Genomic DNA, 24534 nt, shown 5'->3' with positions numbered 1-24534 from the left:
CTGCCACCTATCAGCACTATTAATCACAGCCATATACTGCATCTAGTTAAGAGACTGCAGGACATTTTTCCCATTCACTGCTGTCTGAATTAAAGGCAGCTCACACCTGGAAAGCACAAAGGGCGGAGGCCCCTGTCACAGGCAGAGTAGAGAACATTGTGTTCCTGCCCCCACCAAGGTACATGCCTCCTGCTCCCCGCACCATGCATGACATTGTGCTTTTACCCCTGCCATTCGCTGCCTCTCCGTCATCCTTTCCTATCACCCACTGCCCCCATCACTCTCTGCCTCTCCCTGCCTTTTGTTGTCATTGTCTGAATGTCAGTTTTTCAGTATTTGGATAGAAATGGCTGATTCTCATATGCTCCCATAAATTACCAGATTTATGTTCCCAGCAGATTGCACAGATAAATCTATCGGTGTGTAACCAGTTTTATGCTTTTGTGTGTGTATCTCAGTGTAAAGGTGCCCATACAATTATCCGATATGGCCCCAAATTGGATGTGTCTGACATCCCATCTGACAGATTGAACCTGCTGCAGGTTGAAATTGTTGGATCGGACCCATCAGCTGCACATTGCGGGTGCTTTTTAGCACCCACGATGTGCTGGTCCAATCCGTAGGTGTGTGCCAGCAGTGAAGCACCGCTGACACACACCTATGTGAAGGGGGTGGGCAGCAGGAAACGCCGAGGGCTGTGGGTACAGTGGCGGGGCGGGCAGTCCGCACAAAAAAATATATATATACCAGGGCAGCATGGGGTCCGGGCTGCGTGAAAAGGGCGGAGCGGGCAGTCCGCAGTGTCCAGGAAGCACTGAGTGAGCGGACACTGCGGACAGTGGCGGCAGAAATTAAAAAGGCAAAAGATAGGCCAGCTGCTGATTGGCTGAGAGCGAGGGGCGTGAACTGAATCCGGGTTGCTGCACCCAGGGTTCCTGTTCAGACTGTCAAGCAACCTGGCTCCGACCCGTGTAAACACTGCTTTTATCCCGGATCAGATTGTCGGGTTGTTGGACCCAGAGTTTTGAAAATGGCCCTTTCACACCACACTCTCACCCTGGTGGACTGGGCAAAAATCCGGGGTCCATCCGGGATATTTGTGCGGTGTGAAAGGGGGGCATTGGAGTGCTTCATAAACATAGCCATATGCACATTCCTGCAATTCATACCCATTTCATTTCAACATATTCCTGGACTTGTATTTTCTACTTACTTTTTGACTGAATTAACTTGGGTTCATTTAATGAAGATATATTGCATATTGTTTATAGCCTGTAGTAAATCAATTAATTTATCATTTAAGAGCTGTTTGGATAGATAGTTTGTTTTCATTTCTTATCATGCAGCGTGTTATCAGGGTTTATGGCTGTAATTTACTAATCCCTCATACCTTATGTTCTTCTTTCTGTTGTGTCAGATTTTCTATCAGATAATAAGCCCCGTACACATGGGGCAACTGCTGCCTCCATGCTGAGCGACGTGCTAAGTAATATCGCTCAGTACACCCGCGATACACGCTGCAATGTGTGCTAAGTGGGTTGTGCATATTGTTTATAGGCAAAACCCTGCAATCTAGCAAGAAAGACAGTCAGATCGCTTAGAAATGGGGCTGAAATCGCCCCCTGTATATGCCCCTTTACTCTCACACATGCAGTACCTATTGTGACCATCCTGGGCATGTGCCAATAATACCCCTTTCACACAGCAAATGCAGACCGCACCCTTGATTTGGGCACGGGTCCATCCCGGAAGTGACCTGGCATAAGTGAGTTTGCTAAAGTCAGATGTGGGCGGGGCAGGGGAGGAGGCGGCGGCGCTTGGAGCAAATGCTGTTTACAAGTGCTGCCTCCTCCATAGTGTGAACTTGACCCGGTTTACCCATTCACACTGCACAGCAACCCATGTCAGAGCTGTGTTTAACCCTGGCTGTGACCAGGGTGGAAGTGCCGGATTACTCGTCCTGGGAATTTGGTCAGTGGTGCTTTCTCACCGGAGATTAACCTGGGTTGACATGGCAATAACCCGGGTTAATTTGGCAGTGTGAATGGGGTATAACTACACTTTTCAAGCGCAGAATGCAAAACCTCTATATCCTTACAAGCAGGCAATTCTTAGTCACACCATACCAGAGGTTATCCCATATTAGTTAGCAAGAAAAAACGTTGCATGCTGTTATTCTGTCATCCTGCAGGATGTGAGTGCTCCCCAGGTGTGTCAAATTTGACATAAATTGAGTCATGTGCTTTTTCATGGGATCCATTGGTGACATTTCCAGATTTCTTTTCCGATACCACTCAGGTCAATTTTTTTGAGTTAATACTGTCATTTAACAGTGCCATAATTGGGGTAGGGGGGTGTCATAAAAATGGCAACAACCTCTTATTGACCAAGATCTGAGCACTGCACGCTGTGACATTATTGTGAAGCGCACAGCTCCTGATCACTGAGGAGTCCCTGGGGGCAGCCTCGCTTCTCTAGGGATGCTTGACATGCCCCTTTTGGCAATTCTTTTTGATGTACCTACCTTAATACCCTCCTGCCAGCGCTGGTGCCCGGTTGTAATATGCACATAGTATTGTACAATAGTTGGATATTGTGTGACCATATTTTTTAATTTCTCCTTAGATGTGGTAACTGAAGGCTCTGACAACCACATCTGGCCAGTGAATAACTCATATCTTTACCTCATTACGGTCTGTAATCTTATTAAAACAGTGAATGGGAACTTTTGGCCCTCCAGCTGTTGTTGAACAATGTATCCCAGCATGCCTGGCTACAGTTTTGCTATTTAGTCATGCTAAAACTGTAGCAGGGCATGCTGGGATGCATAGCTCAATAACAGGAGGATCAAAGGTTCCCCATCCCTGTATTAAATTGAGCAACTGTTATGCTGCAATGAAGGGATTACATACAAACTTTGTGTATGGAAAACTGTTCTATTTAAAAAACAAAAAACTATAAAATTTTATTCACATTTTAACAACATACGTCAATGTATCATTCAAGCACAAAACCTGATCAATATGCGTTAGACTAAAATGATATCAATGACCTGAACACTGCTCACGGCTTCATAATACATTCAGTCTTCACTCATTAAAAGATCTTCAACCATTGAAGGCAAAAATCCTTTTAAAAAGTGGAAGAAGGTGTTGCTTAATCCATACGAGTCAGTATCTGGGGCAAGGTGCAGTTGTACACTCCCTTCACTTGTTGGCTGAGCCTTTACAGTTATTTGCATTAGAGGTTTGTCCCCTTTCTGTTGTGCAGATGACAATGCATGGGACACTGCAGCCTCCAGTTTGATTCTCTGGGTTATTTCTCCCTGCAAGCTCCGCCGTTCTTTGCGTCTCCCTTCCCATACCCGATGCCACACATGTATCCTCATGGAGTGTACGCTTCCTTCTGAAATGCCTTTGTGTGTTTTGGCTGCATGCTTTCTCTTACTGGCCACCTTCACAGGTGCTAAGCAGTTTTGATCATTTGCATTGTTAGCAGTTTCTGTCCTCCTCCTTTTTATACTATCATTCTGGATTTCTTCTGTGTTTTCCCGTTTCCTTATATTTGACTCATTCTTCACCCCATCATCACTCATAATTCCATCGTTTATCTCCAATACTTCATCCTCAAGGACGAGATTCTCCATGTGTGGTACTGCCTTATCTTCATCACCCCCATTTTTCCCCACTGCCATGTCCTGGTTCCCATCCATTTCTCCAGCACTCTGGTCAGCTGGCTTTATTTGAATTGGCTCATTCTCACAACTACATAACAACACCTCTACTAACACCCTTTTCACAGCTGCAAACACATTCTTTAAAGAAGCCCCTTTAATACATATACAAATGTCTGTCCCCTCTTCTTTTTCCCCAGGAGAAGTTGAAGGAAGCAGTACTAAAATGATTCCCCAAGGGCGTGATGGGGAACGCAGGAGATATAACGGAGAGTGGCAGATCTTAGCAGCAGCTGCGCACTGTGCGCTGAAGCGGCGAGCCACCCGGGAGCTGACATTACCACAAACATTATGATTCAATTCAAATGGATCCTGAACATTGATGAAGCCGAGACGGAAACCTTCAGCCCATGAGGGGGTTGGCGAGGACAAGGGGAGGGGAAGAAGTTGACTATCACGGGGGCAGAGAATGTTTGAACGTAGATCCATAGATGAGAAAAAAGAGAAGAACTCTGATAGAAGACAACCTGTGTAAAAATTAAGGAATAAGAAATTTAGACGATAAAATACTTACAGCAAACCATTATACTAATGATTACTAGTCACTTTCTGTGTAGGCTTGTTCTGCATCACACTAAAGCTGCCCATACACTCTGCGATCCCGGCGTGCGTTCCGGGCTTAAATAGCATCCATCACATCGCATTGCATGCCTTGTGCATAGCAAGCACAAAAAGTATGTGCAGTACTTTTTGTACTGTGCGATGAGGTGCCGCGGGAGCATGCACCTCAAAGCACACATCATACCGCCGGGAATCGCAGCATGTATGGGCAGCATAAGGATTATTAGTCACTTTCTGTATATACATATTCTGCATCATACTAACGATTAGACACTTTCTGTGTAGGCTTGTTCTGCATCATACTAATGATTAGTAGTCACTTTCTGTGTAGGCTTGTTCTGCATCACACTAACGATTATTATTCACTTTCTGTGTAGGCTTGTTCTGCATCACACTAACGATTATTAGATACTTTCTGTGTAGGCTTGTTCTGCATCACACTAACGATTATTAGACACTTTCTCTGTAGGCTTGTTCTGCATCACACTAACGATTATTAGACACTTTCTGTGTAGGCTTGTTCTGCATCACACTAACGATTATTATTCACTTTCTGTGTAGGCTTGTTCTGCATCATACTAACGATTATTATTCACTTTCTGTGTAGGCTTGTTCTGCATCACACTAACGATTATTAGACACTTTCTGTGTAGGCTTGTTCTGCATCACACTAACGATTATTAGACACTTTCTGTGTAGGCTTGTTCTGCATCACAGTAACGATTATTAGACACTTTCTCTGTAGGCTTGTTCTGCATCACACTAACGATTATTAGACACTTTCTGTGTAGGCTTGTTCTGCATCACACTAACGATTATTATTCACTTTCTGTGTAGGCTTGTTCTGCATCACACTAACGATTATTAGACACTTTCTGTGTGGGCTTGTTCTGCATCACACTAACGATTATTAGACACTTTCTGTGTGGGCTTGTTCTGCATCACACTAACGATTATTAGACACTTTCTGTGTAGGCTTGTTCTGCATCCCACTAACGATTATTAGACACTTTCTGTGTAGGCTTGTCCTGCATCACACTAGCGATTATTAGACACTTTTTCTGTGTAGGCTTGTTCTGCATCACACTAACAATTATTAGACACTCTCTGTGTGGGCTTGTTCTGCATCACACTAACGATTATTAGACACTTTCTGTGTAGGCTTGTTCTGCATCCCACTAACGATTATTAGACACTTTCTGTGTAGGCTTGTCCTGCATCACACTAGCGATTATTAGACACTTTTTCTGTGTAGGCTTGTTCTGCATCACACTAACGATTATTAGACACTTTCTGTCTAGGCTTGTTCTGCTATATCTCACGGAACCAACAGGTTGAGGACACCATCCCGCTTTGCCACAGTCAGCGGTTGGAGTTGGTAATTTGTGCCATCTTGGGCCACTCCTGGATGTTCCATCTTGTTCTCCCTCTGGATTGCTAATTTGGGGACTCCTGTTGTTCCAAATGGACCCTTAAAATCGGGAATCTCCTGGCCACCCTTCAATAAACTGCCTGGTTTGGTGAGGACTTTTTGAGTTTTCAATTTTCACCACTTTTATTCGTAACATCGATGTTTTTAATACTGGCTTAGTCTGTTATTTCTAGTATTTGAATAAAACCTTGTAATAGACCCACCAATCTGTTTTTTTTTTTAAACTGAATTAGTAGCGCTGGTGTTTTGTTCTTCCACCGTTGATAATTCTCTCGAAGTCAGTAGAATATGTCAAAGAGAGAAAAAGAGGGCGAATGTAGTGTCTATTGATTTATACAACACACTCAAAAATGGAGATCAAGGGCCATACAATGCGTACCCTCACTCACATAGAGAAGGATAGATACCCGTGTATAAAGGTTTCTTTCAACGTGTTGCTTTCCCTCCACCAGGTAGGTTTATACACGTACCGTACTCACATCAAATACACTTTAGATACTCGTATAAAGGTATCTTTAGATAAACAGTCGGTCTTCTTAATCCCTCTCTCATGAGAATGGACTCCAATATGAATTCAGGGGAAGACGTCAGATGGATATATCATGGGAAAACAAAGAAATGCAATGTGTAGAGGGTCTTTAACCTGGTTAAGGGGTAATCTAAAGGGACCCAGGATGCGTACCTCCACTCACATGCAACAAAGAAATCCCACGTGTGTAAAGGTTTCTTTTGTTTGGGTCACACTTCGTGGTAAACAAAGAATGGTTCCCTCCACCGATAGGCTTATAGACGTACCATACTCACATGTGGTACTACTGGATAACACATATAAGGGTATCTTTTTAAAGTGCAGATTTGTCCCTTAAATATGCTAAACTCAAGCACATGGACTCCGATGTAGAATTTTGTAAAAATAAAGAGAGGGTTCCTCTCAGTATAAAATGTTTATTTATACATAAAAACAGGTGCATAAAAACAACAAAGTAGTGACTGTAAGATGAAAAAATGAATGGCAGTACCTAGATCCGTGCAGTGGCCACATGCACCGGAACTCCACCATCCAGTACAGTCACAGGTTACAATGGTTGACACCTCTCTTCACCGACGCGTTTCGATAGGTCCTCCTATCTTTGTCAAGGCTGGAGAGAGGTTCAGCCTGTAGGGATATTTATACAGGTCGTAATGAGCAGTCCAATTAGACATCCGTGCACTTCCGCCGGAAGTGACGTTACGGAGCTATCATTCAATCAATTTAATCAATTATAGTTAAATTGCGGATCTCGGGGAATTGATTTATGAAGTCAATTATCCCCATTCTTAATCTCGGGTAAATATATCAATAGAGCCCGAGATCTCAGCGGCGTTATCAATGGAACGCATGAAGCAAGATGGCGCTGGAACGCATTACGTACTTCCGGTTTTTAAGCCGGTACGTTTTTCATAGCCAGCGTCCACTTTTTTATGATAAAATCTACATTGGCTGTTAGGGCGCTGTTATGCCCACAACCTGCAATATAGGAATTTCGTTGTAAAGTGCAATCAAATACTCCGCTCTTCCTAGACTGCGTTTGGAACGCATTTCAACATGGCGCTGGAGCGCATATTCTATTTCCGGTCGTTCGTATTTGGAACGCACGGCCATTTGTATTTCATGATGTTAATGATAAAGTGCATTAGTATATGTGCATAGATTCCTAAATAGTTATATAAAGTGCATTAATGTATGTGCAATTTAGATGTGCAAATTGGGCTGAATAAAAGTGCAAATGCCTGTATATATTTCCCTTTACAAAAAATATAAAACAACATTAAAAACACATTTATGAATACCGGTAAATATAAAAACATTTAAATGAACCACTTTAATTCAAAATCTACGTTAAGACCATGAGGTGCTAACGTTTGCATATTAAAAATCCACCTCATTTCTTTCTGTGCAAGGGTGGTATCCTTATTCTTATGCCTCCAGTTATCTCTCACGCTCTCTAGACCCCAAAAACCTTTTATATGTGCCGTAGAGCAATCGTGAACCTCTTTGAAGTGTAGTGAAAAGGGATGATCGATATTTCCTTTTTTAATATTTCTAATATGTTCTGACCATCTCACTTTCAAAGTTCTAGTAGTTTTCCCGATGTAGCATTTGGAACATGAGCACATAATCATATAGATGGCATATTTAGTATTACAGGTCATAAATTGATCTATTTTATACACATGATTATTAATGTTTAGTTCGGTTGTTTTCCACCGGTGTGGAGACTGCCAGATGTGCAAAGCATGCAAGGGCACAGACAGGAAAACAACCGAACTAGACATTAATAATCATGTGTATAAAATAGATCAATTTATGACCTGTAATACTAAATATGCCATCTATATGATTATGTGCTCATGTTCCAAATGCTACATCGGGAAAACTACTAGAACTTTGAAAGTGAGATGGTCAGAACATATTAGAAATATTAAAAAAGGAAATATCGATCATCCCTTTTCACTACACTTCAAAGAGGTTCACGATTGCTCTACGGCACATATAAAAGGTTTTTGGGGTCTAGAGAGCGTGAGAGATAACTGGAGGCATAAGAATAAGGATACCACCCTTGCACAGAAAGAAATGAGGTGGATTTTTAATATGCAAACGTTAGCACCTCATGGTCTTAACGTAGATTTTGAATTAAAGTGGTTCATTTAAATGTTTTTATATTTACCGGTATTCATAAATGTGTTTTTAATGTTGTTTTATATTTTTTTGTAAAGGGAAATATATACAGGCATTTGCACTTTTATTCAGCCCAATTTGCACATCTAAATTGCACATACATTAATGCACTTTATATAACTATTTAGGAATCTATGCACATATACTAATGCACTTTATCATTAACATCATGAAATACAAATGGCCGTGCGTTCCAAATACGAACGACCGGAAATAGAATATGCGCTCCAGCGCCATGTTGAAATGCGTTCCAAACGCAGTCTAGGAAGAGCGGAGTATTTGATTGCACTTTACAACGAAATTCCTATATTGCAGGTTGTGGGCATAACAGCGCCCTAACAGCCAATGTAGATTTTATCATAAAAAAGTGGACGCTGGCTATGAAAAACGTACCGGCTTAAAAACCGGAAGTACGTAATGCGTTCCAGCGCCATCTTGCTTCATGCGTTCCATTGATAACGCCGCTGAGATCTCGGGCTCTATTGATATATTTACCCGAGATTAAGAATGGGGATAATTGACTTCATAAATCAATTCCCCGAGATCCGCAATTTAACTATAATTGATTAAATTGATTGAATGATAGCTCCGTAACGTCACTTCCGGCGGAAGTGCACGGATGTCTAATTGGACTGCTCATTACGACCTGTATAAATATCCCTACAGGCTGAACCTCTCTCCAGCCTTGACAAAGATAGGAGGACCTATCGAAACGCGTCGGTGGAGAGAGGTGTCAACCATTGTAACCTGTGACTGTACTGGATGGTGGAGTTCCGGTGCATGTGGCCACTGCACGGATCTAGGTACTGCCATTCATTTTTTCATCTTACAGTCACTACTTTGTTGTTTTTATGCACCTGTTTTTATGTATAAATAAACATTTTATACTGAGAGGAACCCTCTCTTTATTTTTACAAAATTCTACATCGGAGTCCATGTGCTTGAGTTTAGCATATTTAAGGGACAAATCTGCACTTTAAAAAGATACCCTTATATGTGTTATCCAGTAGTACCACATGTGAGTATGGTACGTCTATAAGCCTATCGGTGGAGGGAACCATTCTTTGTTTACCACGAAGTGTGACCCTAACAAAAGAAACCTTTACACACGTGGGATTTCTTTGTTGCATGTGAGTGGAGGTACGCATCCTGGGTCCCTTTAGATTACCCCTTAACCAGGTTAAAGACCCTCTACACATTGCATTTCTTTGTTTTCCCATGATATATCCATCTGACGTCTTCCCCTGAATTCATATTGGAGTCCATTCTCATGAGAGAGGGATTAAGAAGACCGACTGTTTATCTAAAGATACCTTTATACGAGTATCTAAAGTGTATTTGATGTGAGTACGGTACGTGTATAAACCTACCTGGTGGAGGGAAAGCAACACGTTGAAAGAAACCTTTATACACGGGTATCTATCCTTCTCTATGTGAGTGAGGGTACGCATTGTATGGCCCTTGATCTCCATTTTTGAGTGTGTTGTATAAATCAATAGACACTACATTCGCCCTCTTTTTCTCTCTTTGACATATTCTACTGACTTCGAGAGAATTATCAACGGTGGAAGAACAAAACACCATCGCCGTGTGCCTGATTTCGTTAAACATTTGCTCTATACAAGGACTTGTTGGTGGTCCTAATTTTGAAGGCCTGGCTGAAGGTGCTAGGTGGCGCCTTGGGACTTTTTTCCTTTTTTTGTCTTATTGAATTAGTAGCGCTGCTCATTTTTTTCCTTGTTTATTGTTCTGCTATAGATTTTGTTGTCATTTTGAAATGGGAATGCAGTCACTAGGACTACAGCATGATGTTCGACTAGCATTAAAGGTGCCCATACACGTTCAGATATGGGGCTGTACGTTTTGGACTTTAAAATGTGCAGTACGATTCTGGCACTTGTAGGGGGATGCGATTTTTTTTTTAAGTTGATAGCTACTAATGGACATCGCATCGCATGTACTCCTGTACTGAAGCGATGCAATGCAATGAAGCACAAAAATGAATGCATGCAGATACTTGTTGTCCTTTACAATGTTGTACCTGCTGGGAGGCGCATCGCATTCCCCGCAGGTACACGGTTTTAAAAGTACAAAACTTTAAAAGTACAAAACCGATGCGATAATCGCAACGTGTATGGGCACCTTAAGAGATGCATTAAGGTCGACATGACTGTAGGTCGACGGGGTCATTAGGTTGACATGAAGAAGGTCGACAATCAAAAGGTCGACATGGGGTTTAAAAAAAATAAACTAAAAATTGAGCCAACATGTACCAACAGGTGGTATTACATGCCCTACCATCCACTAGGGTGTGGTGGGAGAATAATATAGTACTGTGCCCGAAGCATAGCAGATAAGCAGCTTTGAAGATGGCTTTGCATAGCGCTGTGCTATGCAAAGCCATCCTCTCCCCGCTGAACCGTTCCGGGCAGGGAGAAAGCCGCTTAGTGTGTATGCACTGAGCGGCTTTCCCCCCCAACGATGATAGTGATCATCGCTGTCCATAGTCACCCAGTGTGTATGGACCTTTAGAAACAGGCATCAAGAGCAGACTGATAATATGTTAGGGATCACCCACTTAGGCTCTGCTGGTTTTCGCTTTCAGCTTGTACTCCAGTGGGATCAGAGAAGAAGGTGCAGTCCCAGCCATCAATCACAACAGGGGCCTCATCCACTAGAAGACAGACAGCGGTGTCAGAAGCAGCAACAGGTCTACGTGCCATTAGGTACAGTTTATTCACACCTGTAAGTCACTCACCGGCCATCTCTCTCAGCTTGTCTGCACTGGGAATTACCGGGGGGCTCCTGGTTTGTAAGAAGTAAATAATGAGTAGTGTCAAGGCATAATTATTCAGCAGTGGGCCGCCCCCTAACGGGTTACCTGGGTGTTAAAAATAGAACGGTGAGCAGGATTAAAATTAATTTCACAAGTCCATGATCAAATGATATTAGAACAACACACATCACCTATCTTCCCAACTCCTTAATAATCTAGCCCCACAACATAAGCACCTGCACTTTATTGTATACCTTCAGTAATTCTAGCTGCCTATCCCATTCCTCACCTGCGAGCTGATTCACCCGAGCCCAATATCGCACTGTATATACAAGTTGTGGGACCCGAGGGTCTAGATCGGAACAGAGGCGTAAGTAGGAGGAGTTCCGCAGAGCAAGCCTGGGTTACAGAAAAAAAACTTAGCCAGGAGAAAATATATTTCGGACTAGATACAAGTGACATTTTGGGTAAAATTTAATAGTGTCAGAGAATCAGAAAGTGAGAGATTTAGTAAGAAATCTCCAGTTTGTTTGTTTTTTAGCGGCAATCATTGACACTGCAAACTTAAACTGGTTTTGCAGAGTAAATGTTTGCTGCTTTTAAAAAAACTGGAGATTTCTTCCCAAATCTCTCACTTTCTGATTCTTTCATCCTATTAAATTTCACCCTAAATATGGGGGATAATTGGCACAATGGTCCAGCTGTCCTACCTGTTGCTTAGTGTGATATCTCCTCTCAGCCCAGATGTTTTGTGCTGGAACCTTACAACCGGACGCCGTGCAGAGGGAACATTCTGTACCCCATGCACTCCAGGAACACACTGTCGCAAAACCCTTTCTACCACATTAAGGATCTCTTCATGTGAGAGCCCCTGCAGGGACAGGCCAGGAGTGATGCTCTGGAAGGCAGACAGGCTGATTATATAAGTGACTGGATTATTACATATACACTTACCCTCTATTAATTATAATGTATTATATTGGTATGGGAAATTGTAAAGGACGTCTACACTTTTTAGTGATGATACTGGCATTGACACAAAAGAACGTAGACTGTTGGTGTTTAAAGCTTCATCCTAGGAAACTTTACTTGTATATTTTGGTTCTACATGTATCAAAATAACTGTATTGCTTTTGCGAAGTGACCATGCTATTGTTGTCATGAACGCATGAAAAAATGATTTATCTACGGCTATGTCCACATACACCGGTCCTGAATTGCACCATAAAGCCATATTTATTGTGTCAGAATGTGCGATTAATCTTAAGTACCTAAGCAATCAGAAGTCTCCTGCCACATGTCGCAAAAAGGATAGTTGTAAAAGAACACATCTGTATATATGTTAGTAGATTCACAATAACTGTCAGATAAGCTCTATAATAAATTCAGTGTGGTTTTCTTTTTTATACTATGGTGAGATAAATAAAAAAGGATTATTTTTCGCTGTTTGGCGTCTCTAGTGCAGCTGTCACCAACAAGAGTGATGCCTCCACCAGGAATGAGAAACACCATTGTAGACAAAACACAACGCTCCCTGAACCAAATGCTCAAGGGTAAAACCCAATGAAGCCTTATTCTGTTAACAACAGTAATATTATAGGGGTACATGTCATCCAGCAACCAATTACGTTTTTCTAAAGCCGTGTACACACGGCAGCGATGTGGGCTGAAATCGCTGGCAATATGGTCGCTGGCGACCATATTGCCAGTGATGAGAGTGTGCCCCGGCGATTAATCGCCGGGTGTGCACTCTCGTTTCCAGCACCGTTCTAATCCCTGATCGCAGGAGCTTGCTGCTGCGACCAGCTGATTACCTCTGCGGCACCGCCGGCAGAGGTTTCTTTTCATCAGCGACCATCTCTGGTCGCCGATGAAAAGGAGACATTCAGCGATATATCGCCCCGTGTGTGCGCATCTTAAGATTCACATCAGACCACAGATCATTACACTGAACAGGTCATATTTTTGCTGTGAATTGAATACTATTATTAAATGCTAAAAAGCAAAGCTTTAGAATTGTAAAAAAAAAAAAGCCATTTGTTCACCTTTGCAGCATTGCAAATAAAATGTTATGCTATAGATTTTCCTGCCCCAGCAATAAAGCTTCCCAGCATTTTGTTTTCCTTCTGAACCTCTCTCTCTTTTTTTTAAGATAAAATAAATAAAGAAAATGTAAAGAAATCTGTACTAATGGTATAACAATGGCTAAGGGCTATTTCACAAACTCCGGCTCCTGCCGGGCGGCGAAAACCTGTATGGCTAGGAAGCCGTGCAGCACACAGCAGTTTAGAATAGAGGGGATGGCCACAGCCCGGCAGCCGTCCCTTCCAGTGGTGGGATCCGGCTGCAACCGGACGGCTGGGCTGTGGCTGTCCCGTGTGAATGGACACAATAGTGTCCATTAACAACTACTGTGTGTGGCACGGCTTTTGGCCGTGTGGGATTTCGCCGCCCGGCAGGAGCCGGAGCGTGTGAAATAACCCTAAGGGTCTCACCTCATTATCTCCAACGTCCATTAGTCCTTCACTCTCATCTTCCTCCTCCTCTGGACATATACCATCTTTCTTCAAATCTCCACTTTCTCCCTCCTCTTTATCGCTTCTTGCATCTTCTTCTATATTCTCATCTTCTGACTCCACTTTATCTACATCCTCATTCTCTCCACTCGAGTCTTCTTTTCTTTTCCCATCATTCTCTCCCAAATCCAAGTACAAATCTAGGTCACAGCCGCTGATCTCAAATCCATTTACCGAAGAGCCGAAAGGGAGGAGCTGACAGCCTGACAACATAATAACATACTGTAGAGCTAATAACCCAGTGGCAGCACTCACCTGTTCACACACACTGGTTACAGCCTTCTAATTACCTGGAAAGAACTCTGTAAAGGTTTCCCGAAGCAGAGAAAGGAGCAGTTCCCGAAGCCGACTCTCATGGTGAGAGGGAGAACACACAGTGACTACACTCTTCATCTGATCCTCCACCTTGAAGAGATTATCAGACACAAACACATTTCTTGTTTAGTGTGCTATTACTGCTTCAGTATTTTCATATTCAGGAACTGTTTGATCTAACTTGAGGGTGGGGGGTTATTCTGATTCACTCAGAAAGGCACAATCACTCTAATGAACAAAACCGTATGCACTGCAGGTGGGGCTGATGTAACATGTACAGACAGTTAGATTTGGGTGTTTTATTGTTTCTGTGCAGGGTAAATACTGGCTGCTTTATTTCTACACTGCAATATAGATATCAGTTTGAAGTACATCCCCCACCCAAATCTAACTCTCTCTGCACATGTTACATCAGTCCCAGTGCATATGGTTTTGTCCATTAGAGAGTGATTGTGCCTTTCTGAGTGAATCAGAATAACCCCCTTGGTCCGCTCAAGCATCCTACAATGCCATTTTTACACCTTCCAGTTTTATTTTCAATGCGTTCAGATCCATTACGCTCTTCTCTCCCTTTGACACTCACATCAGTGCAACGAATCAGCAACTTGCTCAGTGCTTCTGGATCAGGAGGCTGCAGGTTCCGTTGTGTTCCTCCCTTCTTCTTTTTAAACTCTTTCCTTTCTCGAGGTTTCACTTTCAGACGATGGCCATCTAATGTAATATTAGTCTCTGAAAGTGCCAGACAAACACCATCCTGGCTCTCAAACTCCACAATGGCATAAAGACCCTACAAAATAAAACCAGAAGGTTGGACTAAAATAAACCTCCTACTGAATGCTTAGATCACATTTTTGGCTACACAGGTTGGGCCTCTCATATCTCCGGTATCCTAAATATTCCGTTCTAATGGTTCAATATAAACAAACTGTGATAAACTTAATAAAAAATCTGAAGATACCGGTTTAAAAATATTTCAATGACTTTCAGGCTGTGTATATAAGGTCTATATGAAGCAAACGCATTTCATGTTTATCCCTAATATACAGATGGAACTGGTTCCATCTTTGCAGGGGCTGCCGTGACACTGGGACGCGCGTCCCAGTCCCTATTGCCGGCACTCGCCAGAGAAGGGTATCTGGCGGGCGCAGGCAAAGGATGAGGGCAGCTACATCTGTATATCTATATCACCAGGTACCCATTCTCTTACTTTACTATCCAGCTTCTGCGCACAACCTATTAGCCAAAACAAATGACAGCATTACATGTGATGAGCTCTAAGTGCTATTCCTCCCCTTAGGCTGGCTCCATCCAGACTGCCCAGTAGAAGAGCTGTAAGGTATACAGGAAGCCAGCTCAGGATAAAGCTCACGGACAGCCTGATCTGTTTTCTGATTCATCACACTGCAACAAGCTCACTCCCAGGTAAACTTCCTCTATACCAGTGATGGCTAACCTTGACACTCCAGCTGTTGTTGAACTACAAGTCCCAGCATGCTCTGCATTAGTTTTAGCATGGTAAAATTGTAGCACGGCATGCTGGGATGTGTAGTTCAACAACAGCTGGAGCGTCAAGGTTAGCCATCACTGCTCTATACCTCACAGCTCTCCTCTCCCATCCCTGGACCCCATGATTTTCTGCTGTGGAGATGGTGTTGTTCTGACTGATCACCAGGCAATAATCTCTATGGAGACCCCCCTATACCTACATTTGTAACAAGAAAAAAATAAAAAGGAATCTGATGCTGTTGATTTTAAAATAGATGGGAAAAAAAGATAGGAGGGAGGATGGAGAAAATAAGCGAGTCACAGACCAGGACAATAACATAGGGAAGGGTGGGCTCGATCTGAAAGGAGGAACATCCCGATTACAAATGGACACTCAAGTAGATCACTTATTGTAATACTAAACCAAGGAGTTCTTTTAAAAGCCAGTCATATCCCATTTCATATATGTGTCCAATACATGTGACTATTTGATTTATATAGTTGGAGGACTTTTGGATTTCTGCAATGCAGCAATGAAACACTTGGAGGAGCAGAGAATATGCCCAACTAGTTTATTCTGGTGCTCTGCAGCCTTTACATTTGGGAGAGTGACTCTTGGACTGGAAGGAATCATCATTATTGTGAAGATAACAATCAGACTTCTTGCTAGTAAAGCCTGATCATTCACGCCAATTAAAGCGAACCTCAAGTTTTGGTAGCTACATAATTCTCAGTACACTGTGAAGTAAAACAATACAGTGACAGAGGACCAGACACCAGATCCTCCTCAGTGGAGAAGCTGGAGCAACTTCATCTAGTCTACAAAGTCATTTGTGTCACGTACAATATGTTTTTATAATATATTTACAAATATGTCTACCCTTATACTTAAGCTACTAGTAGGCACATTAATTCATGTAGGTCCAAGGTATTTATATTCATAGTATTACAGTATATTATTATTAATGAGCAGAAAACAAGTAGGTTCTAACCCGGTCCTTATCCATCACAATGTTCTTTATGGAAGATATTGCTTGAAAGACATCTTTAAGTTGTTCCTCTGTCGTGCCCTTTAAGAAGCCACTGACAAACACACTGCACTCCTGCTGCTGCTGGCGCCTCTTCCGCTCCTCACATAACCCAGTATGGCGTCGTCCTCGGAGGTGATCAGTGAGGCTTGGGCCTGTTAAATAGATGAAACAATACAATAAAAAACAAACCGCCTTTTACAGACATATATGAACTATTTGCAGGATGGAGCTACAGTATGTACCACAATGTAAAGACCAGTATGTGTTCTTGCTGTGTCATGTTATATATTTACAAAGCAACAATATGACAAGTGCTTAAAAAAAAGCTCCAAAATGGCTTCAAGAACAGGATTAGTCCAGTGTAATGTGGTACCCTCCCAACTATCTGACCTCACTATAATTTAATGAAGAAATGATGAAGCAATACTCTATTTGGAGGGGAAAACTACCACTAGCTAATTTACAACGATTATAAGACAATTGGGTTGACACTGGTCACCATCCTGAACAGCACTAAGTGGATTAGAAATAACATTAGCACAGAGCGTTTATTGCAAACCCATAGACTCTTCGGTGGGAATTTGATTGTTTTAGGTGCTGCGATAAATAATGGGCACATGATGGAATAATCATGCTTGTTGTGTCCAAAAGCACCATGGTCTGTCTGATGTCCTGGTTAGAGTGCCCAAATGACCATATAGGAGCACCCAAAGACTGGCTCCTCGCACAACTCTGCTCTTCACTGCAGGAAGCTGCATGCAGAAATGTGGGAACCTGTGGCATTCTCCCCTGATTGGAGCAACAATTGAACTCCTCCGTTGGGCTCCTATTAACTGTCCTATTAAATTTTTAAACGCATAATTTTTCTGCAAATTAAAAAAGAATGTACTGTGGAAGATTCACGTTGAAACAAGTAAAATGTATTACCCTATACTTGATTGCCTTTCAATTAGCCTCTACCTGTGAATCATTAAAAAATGTTCAACTTTCAGGAAAGAGCGTTCTAACATAGACATGTACAATATGGTAAAAGGCTTGAATATCCCAGTAAGCACTGTTGGATCTATGGTGAGGAAATTGAAGGGTGTCTTCCCCCAAGCTTGCAATCTACACTGAGTGGACAAATTATGACCACCAAATGACTAAGCAAAGTAGCTATTCCGCAGACAATGCTGACATAGCATTCCTGAATTTGCATAAGAAAAGGTGAAAGTGTGCCGAGACTAACGAAGAGCACACCCATGAAATATTGGGTAAAATCTGACAGACTTTGGCGAGCAGGACCGCCGCTAACCACTCAGCACAGCCTGCAAAGCAGGTAGGCGCTGGCCCAAAAAAAGTGCTCTCCCCGCTCTGCCATAGTTGCTGCCGGATGTCAAAGTATATGGCAGGGAGCGGCACTGGCCTAAGGGGACCGCATGTAGCAGTGGATCGGGCAATCTTGGCATGCTGATGGTAATCCGGGGTCAAATGCCACATGTAGTCCCGCCCCAAGTAGTGAAACATCCTTTTTGAATGACAGCAGGCCGCCAGCACTAACAGGCAGCCCTCCAGCACCTGTCACACAGCACTCAGTTGCAGTTAACACTGTGGCAGCTTTCTGGGTGGCAGTAAAGCGGAGGAGGATGATCCCAATGTTGAGTCCTGGGAGCAGAGTTGGGTTAGATTGGCAATTCTGTGTGGGACGTTTGCGGGCATGTACAGTAGTGCTGAAGTGTAAGAATTCCATGGTGGGGGCTGAAACTGCCACAATTCCTAGCTGCAGGTGCCTCCAGCACAGGGTAGACCGCTCAATGTCCTAATTAAAAGCCAGTCCTGTTGCCCAGTTAATGGCAGTGCCATCTCCCTCCAGTGTCTAATATACTCCATCCAGACATCACCTTCCCATCATTACTACTGGTCATCGGGCCAGCTTTGTCTGCCATGCTGCCTCATCTCCCTATACCTCATTCACTGCCTCACCAAGTGATGGTGAGGTTTATTATGTGTAAGTGCCAAAACTGTGGGCATTTTGTGTAAGCACCACTACTGTGGGCACGAATACAGATGACATTATATATTACAAATGCTATTACTGGGGTTATTATGGGTATTAGGAACACTACTGTGTGGCATAATTTGTATAAGGGGTACTACTGCCTGAAGTAACATGAATAATGTGCTCTACTGTGTTTCGTAGCATGAATACATTATAAATGCAGCCCTAAAAAAGTCCTTAGCCTTGTAATGGTAGCAGGTAGTGAGTTTGGATTAGAGGAGCAGATCATCCACAAAGCAGAAGGATTGTGAAGAGAGAATGTAGTCGAAATATCAACATTACAATTTTGACACTCCATATTTCAACCTGTGCCAACGGACATGTGAAATGACGAAAGTCTGCATAGACCACAGCGGAGGATTAGGTACTAGGTGGAGGGTTGGGTGTTAGGGTTAACATTGCTTATTCCAGAAGCACTGCTGGATCCACTGGACCTGGTGAGTCACGGTATCCGGATGATAGAGTGTCTAGATAGGTCGACATTGACAACAAAAGTTTTTTTGTAAGGTATATTTTAATGCTTTCCCATCCACATGGACTGGGAATGTCAAAGTGTGCCAAGCGCAATGGTAGCGGAGCAAAGCACCTAGCCCTCAAATGGCGGTACCCACTTCACTAATGGGGGTCTATGTGCTCAGGTGTCGACCGTAAAGTTTGTGTATTCTCACCATGTGTGCATGGTGTTTCTCCGACAATCCAAAAACATACAGGTAGGGGAATTGGCTCAAAACAAAAATTAGCACTAGCCTGAATGTGTACAGTACCTGTGGTAAGTTGCCTGAATGATTACACCATGGGGCAGCGGAACTGGATGAGTCGGGACTGGGTAATATGTTCTTAGGTGGTAGGTAAGACCACAATCATATGAGGTTCAAACTACTCTTCTGTTTTAAATAATTTACATGCTGAAAGGCAACATATAGATTCCTTTAAATGCATTAAAAACATTACTTGGGGGTTTTCAGTCCGGGGGTCCAACTATCACATCGTCTCGACAGTGGATTCTCAGGTGATTTTTTATTTCTCTCGACTGCATCTCTACAGCCGGAATTCAATGTTCCAGCTGTCATGTCGAGGACCGTGGATTGGCTAAAACCGTCCGTGAATTTGACACTCTGATGCCTATGTTCTGGGAGACCATTAACTCCCAAAGTCGTTTCATTGTTATGAAATACAAAATCATTGTATAGATGGGTCCATGCCCAGAGTCTTGTAACTGAAAAATAAAATGTATCTCATCAAGGGATCCCTGATACGTACATCTGGAGTCTATATGAAGAAATATGGCTATTTCGGGTGTGGGTCAATCCTATTTAGGTCAACATGCATTGGTTCGACCACTGAAGGTCAACAGTGCTGAGATCGACACCTGAAATAGGTCAAGGTCGAGACAAGCAACAAGGTCGGCAGTCAAAATGTCGAATATCGACATAGTCGACCTTTTGACTGTCAACATTGCCATTGTCACACTTATGCTTGTGAACCTTAGCCATGCCAACCTATTACAGGTGTTGACTATATACCACTTCAGTGGTCGACCTAGTGACCATATACCAATATTTCCTACTGGAAGAAAAGTATCACCACCATCTAGTGCAGGGCTGGGCAACACCGGCCCTCCAGATGTTAGTGAACTACACATCCCAGGATGCTTTGCATTAGTTTTGCTTTGTGGCCATGCGGAAACTGATGCAAGGCATGCTGGGATGTGTAGTTCATCAACATCTGGAGGGCCAGTGTTGCCCAGCCCTGATCTAGTGGTTGAAGTACGAAGTACATGGTGGATGAATAACACTTAAAACAAAGTGTATTATGTATTGTCATTTTCTCTTCGGTTTTTATGTATGTGTTATTGAACACCAACATCTTAAACAAGAGAGATCTCTAGTTTAGGAATCACATTTCAAAAACACTAAGGCTGGGTGCACACTATGTCAGTGGGGATCATATGAATTTTCCCACCCAGCTTATAATTTAGTAGAATTAGTGATCCAGTGTATTGAAAATGCTGGTTTTCCAGAAAAAATAAAATGTTACTATAATTTTGAGCACTATTCCTATTATATAAATTTACTTTATCCACTGCCACATTTTACTGGTTTAACATTGCTGCTTTAAGCTAATGTAGAAACAGCCAATGTCATGAATAAAGACAGAACAGCTGTCACAATAACAGCTAATGGTTTTTTTGGTACTTTGGCGGCGCCCCCGATCTCCATCGCGCAATGTTTTAATCGCATGCCATGCACCCGATGGCATGCGATGCAACGCGATTTTTGCCCCCTATGCGATGAAAGATTGTATAAGCACCCTAAAGGGTGCTTTTAAGCACCCTAATGGGTGCTTACAATGTTAAATGCACCCCCACGCCACCCCCCCACTATAAACGTGAACCCGAAGCGTGGCGAGCGCAGCGGTACGCGTCCTCCGACCTTTTCATACCCCCATTATCCACGTTGGCGTGGAGTTGAGAATAGAAAGTGTGGTGAGCGCAGCGAGCCCCGCGGATACCTTCAAAGGTATCGGAGTCCCCTCGCGGCCTTCACAGGTATCCGCTGCGCTCGCCACGCTTTCTATTCTCAACTCCACGCCGACGTGGATAGTGGGGGTATGAAAAGGTCGGAGGATGCGTACCGCTGCGCTCGCCACGCTTCGGGTTCACGTTTATAGTGGGGGGGGGGGGTGGCGTGGGGGTGCATTTAACATTGTAAGCACCCATTAGGGTGCTTATACAATGTTTAATCGCATCGCATTGTATGGCATTGTATGCCATATACAATGTCATACAATTTGTTAATTGTATGGCATTGTATCGCATCGCATGCCTCATGGTATGCGATGGGCGCCGCCAAAATACACAAGTACCGGTTTTTTTCCTTCAAACTTTACTATTAACCAGTTTCTGGATGGCAGATCCCACATACTGGTACGATTTACTTAGGAACCTTAAGGTGCCCATACACGTACCTATTACCCGGTACTTTTTGTGTTAAAATAGCATCGCATGCACAACAATGCTATTTTAGCACAAAAAGTATTGGGTAATCAGTACGTGTATGGGCACCTTTACACATATAAGTTAGCCATGGTAACAGTGCAGCAGGTAGGCCATTGGCAGTACTGGTTAGTTGACTAGAGGTTTATTTACAAGGAACCGACTCCGTCATGTTTAAAGTGGGACACACAGATAGTTTTATCTCTCCAATCTGCCTGGTAGGGGAAAAAAATGTGGTAATGTATGGGAGCATATAACAGACAAACGTCTGCTCCCAAATGCTGGAAAAGGGATAAAACAATTGCTTGGATACATTTTTTTTTTTTTTTAATCAAACAGCTTTAATCAATTTGTTTTGACAAGAGTATTGCCTGCTTCCCAGCACTTGTGAGCAAACAGTGGATGGTCCATTGTCCCTATACATTACCAGATTTTTATTCCCATCAGACAGATTGGACAGATAAATCTTTAGGTAACAGCACATGGGGGCAACCTATGCGTCACTATCCGTGCACTATCTAGCAAACATGGCATTATCAAATAAAATTTTCATGGCAAAAATAAATAAATAGGTGATGGATGTGAAGCATTGCCTATTGATGACTGTCCTTTCTGCAAGCTCTAGAGATGGGTCGTTCCTGAACGAAGCGTATCTTTTGAACGGATCCCTTTAAAGAACAAGTGAGCCGCCGATCCCAAAAAGGTGAGCCGTCTGTCTTTTTCATACGAAAAGATCCCACCCGGTGGATATGAACGAAATTAAGTACAGGTGAAATCTCGCGAGAGCTATCTACCTCTCGCGAGATTTTATGCTTTGTCAATATAAAATTAACCCCTTTACAATGCGAGCCGGAGTTCCGAGTGAACGATCCGGATCTTTTTACCAACCAATCCGCCGGGAACCGGCTCGTCTGAGTGATCCGTTTTGCCCATCTCTAGCAAGTTCCCAATCGCTGCTAATGGAGCCCACACACGCACCGATCCCGGCGTGCGTTGTGGGCTTAACTAGCACACATAGCATCGCATCATATGCCTTGTGCATGCGATGCTATGCTAGAAAAAGCTAGTACAAAAAGTATGTGCAGCACATACTTTTTGTAGGGTATGGGTAAAATCCGGAATCGGATAAGACACCGGAATGCCGGACTGGACATCAAACTCTGCATTCCGGAGCTTGTAGTATCCGGTCCGGGGGTGTCCTGTCCGGGGGTGCTCCATCTGATGAGGCTGCTCTCGCACCTGTCACCTGGGAGAGGAGAGGGGGGAGAATACAGCCTCACCGCATGGTCCGGGGGTGTAATAAAAACTGGAACGGTCCAGACCACACGGGGAGGCTGTAATCTCCCCTTCCCCATGTCCCTGGTGTGAGCAATCACAGGCATCCCCCCGGACAAGACACCCCCCGCATGGGACACCCCTCGGACCAGACACTATAAGCTCCGGAATGCAGTTTGATGTCTGGTCCGGCGTTCCGGTGTCTTATCCGGGTCCGGTTTTTACTTAGTCCCCTTTTTGTACTGTACGATGAGGTGCCGCAGGAGCGCGCACCCCATCGTACAGCATTGCACCGCCGGCAACGGTGCGTGTGTGGGCTCCTTAACTAATATAGGGATGGATGCAGCAAAAACTCTTATAAGTGCACATGTGGTGAAACTGCCCAAAGCAATCAGCTATCATCTATCAGGTACAGTCTATGCAGGGGTAACCAAGTCCTTGAGAGCTACCAACAGTTAACGTTTTCCATGTCTCCTCACAGAATCAAAAGTAAAAGATTTAGCTCCACCTGTGGATCTTTTAAAACGTGTCAGTCAGTAATGAGTGCAACCCTGTAGTGAGCTGGAAAACGTGAACTGTTGGTAGCTCTTGAAGACTAGAGTTGGCTCCCCCTGGTCTATAGAATGCAAGGCAGACGTTGATTGGTTACTATGGCCAACTTCTCCACATGCACTTTATTAGGGTCTGAGGGCTCCATACAGCGATTACGGCCTGCACTACATACAAGGGACAGGACTCACGGTTGGGGATGCTGATCAGGCACAGGAGGCACCGAAAGCCGCCTCGCTCCCTGGCCTCTATATCAGGGGGTAGCTGAGGGCAAACAGTCTGCTCCTCTACCGCCGCCATGCCGCAGAGATAGCACTTCCGGCGCTCACAGATGACGCCTAGGCGAAACGATAACATCCGCTATGGGCGTGCAAGCACGATGAATATTCATGAGAATGCTGACACGTCACGCATACTAATGACATGAAGAGACAAAGGACTTGGGAGGTGAGTAGTGTGCATGCCCTATGCAGTGTGTGAGTGGGATCAGAGGCAGGGTGCAGAGCAGTAGTGCTGCCTGCCATGTGTATGCATTCAGTACAGCCAGGGTCACACATAGGCTGTACAGTATACATGCCGACACCTGTTTCTGTATTATGCACGCATGGAATGTGCCGCTGCTGAATTGTTAACTGCTCATTATAGAATCCAAGCAAAGAGAAATGTCCTTTTCATTTGTTTTTGTTATATTCATGATAAATTGTATGTTACACAACACATTTGTTGGCAAATGTTACCAAGTTTTGTTTACCTATTACCATCTTATTTTATTCTGCGTGAGGCACATACTTCTATTTACTAAAGTGGATTACTAATATTACAAATATATTATGCACTTTGACCGGGTATCTGGGTCAGCAATGTCTAGGTTGACCACTAAATATGGCCGACATTGACATAAGGTCAACACAAGCTTAAGGTTAACATTGACATGATCGACACAAGTTTTTGATTTTTTTTGTTTTTTGTTTTGGTTTAAACCAACTTCATTATTTACTATCCAAGTGGGCATAGAGTTGAGTGATTTTAGCCAAACTCACCAGGGTAAT

The 24534-nt window shown here is 43.3% G+C and overlaps 1 protein-coding gene across 1 annotated transcript; it reads right to left on the bottom strand.

Annotated features, from left to right (window-relative positions):
- Nucleotides 1-2944: 2944 nt before the first annotated feature.
- Nucleotides 2945-23834, bottom strand: TUT1 (terminal uridylyl transferase 1, U6 snRNA-specific). The gene is made up of 10 exons (XM_083165261.1): nt 23677-23834; nt 16590-16780; nt 14696-14899; nt 14088-14202; nt 13717-14000; nt 11932-12119; nt 11511-11620; nt 11204-11326; nt 11024-11119; nt 2945-4200 (listed from the first exon to the last, which is right to left on the bottom strand). Exons 1-10 carry the CDS (start codon nt 23783-23785, stop codon nt 3083-3085), a joined length of 2538 nt encoding a protein of 845 aa, XP_083021387.1. The 5' UTR covers nt 23786-23834; the 3' UTR covers nt 2945-3082.
- Nucleotides 23835-24534: the final 700 nt, after the last annotated feature.

Source organism: Crinia signifera, chromosome 11 (genome assembly GCF_055691185.1).
Source record: "Crinia signifera chromosome 11, ASM5569118v1, whole genome shotgun sequence".
NCBI lineage: Eukaryota > Metazoa > Chordata > Amphibia > Anura > Myobatrachidae > Crinia > Crinia signifera.
This window is presented reverse-complemented; position numbering and strand designations above follow the sequence as displayed.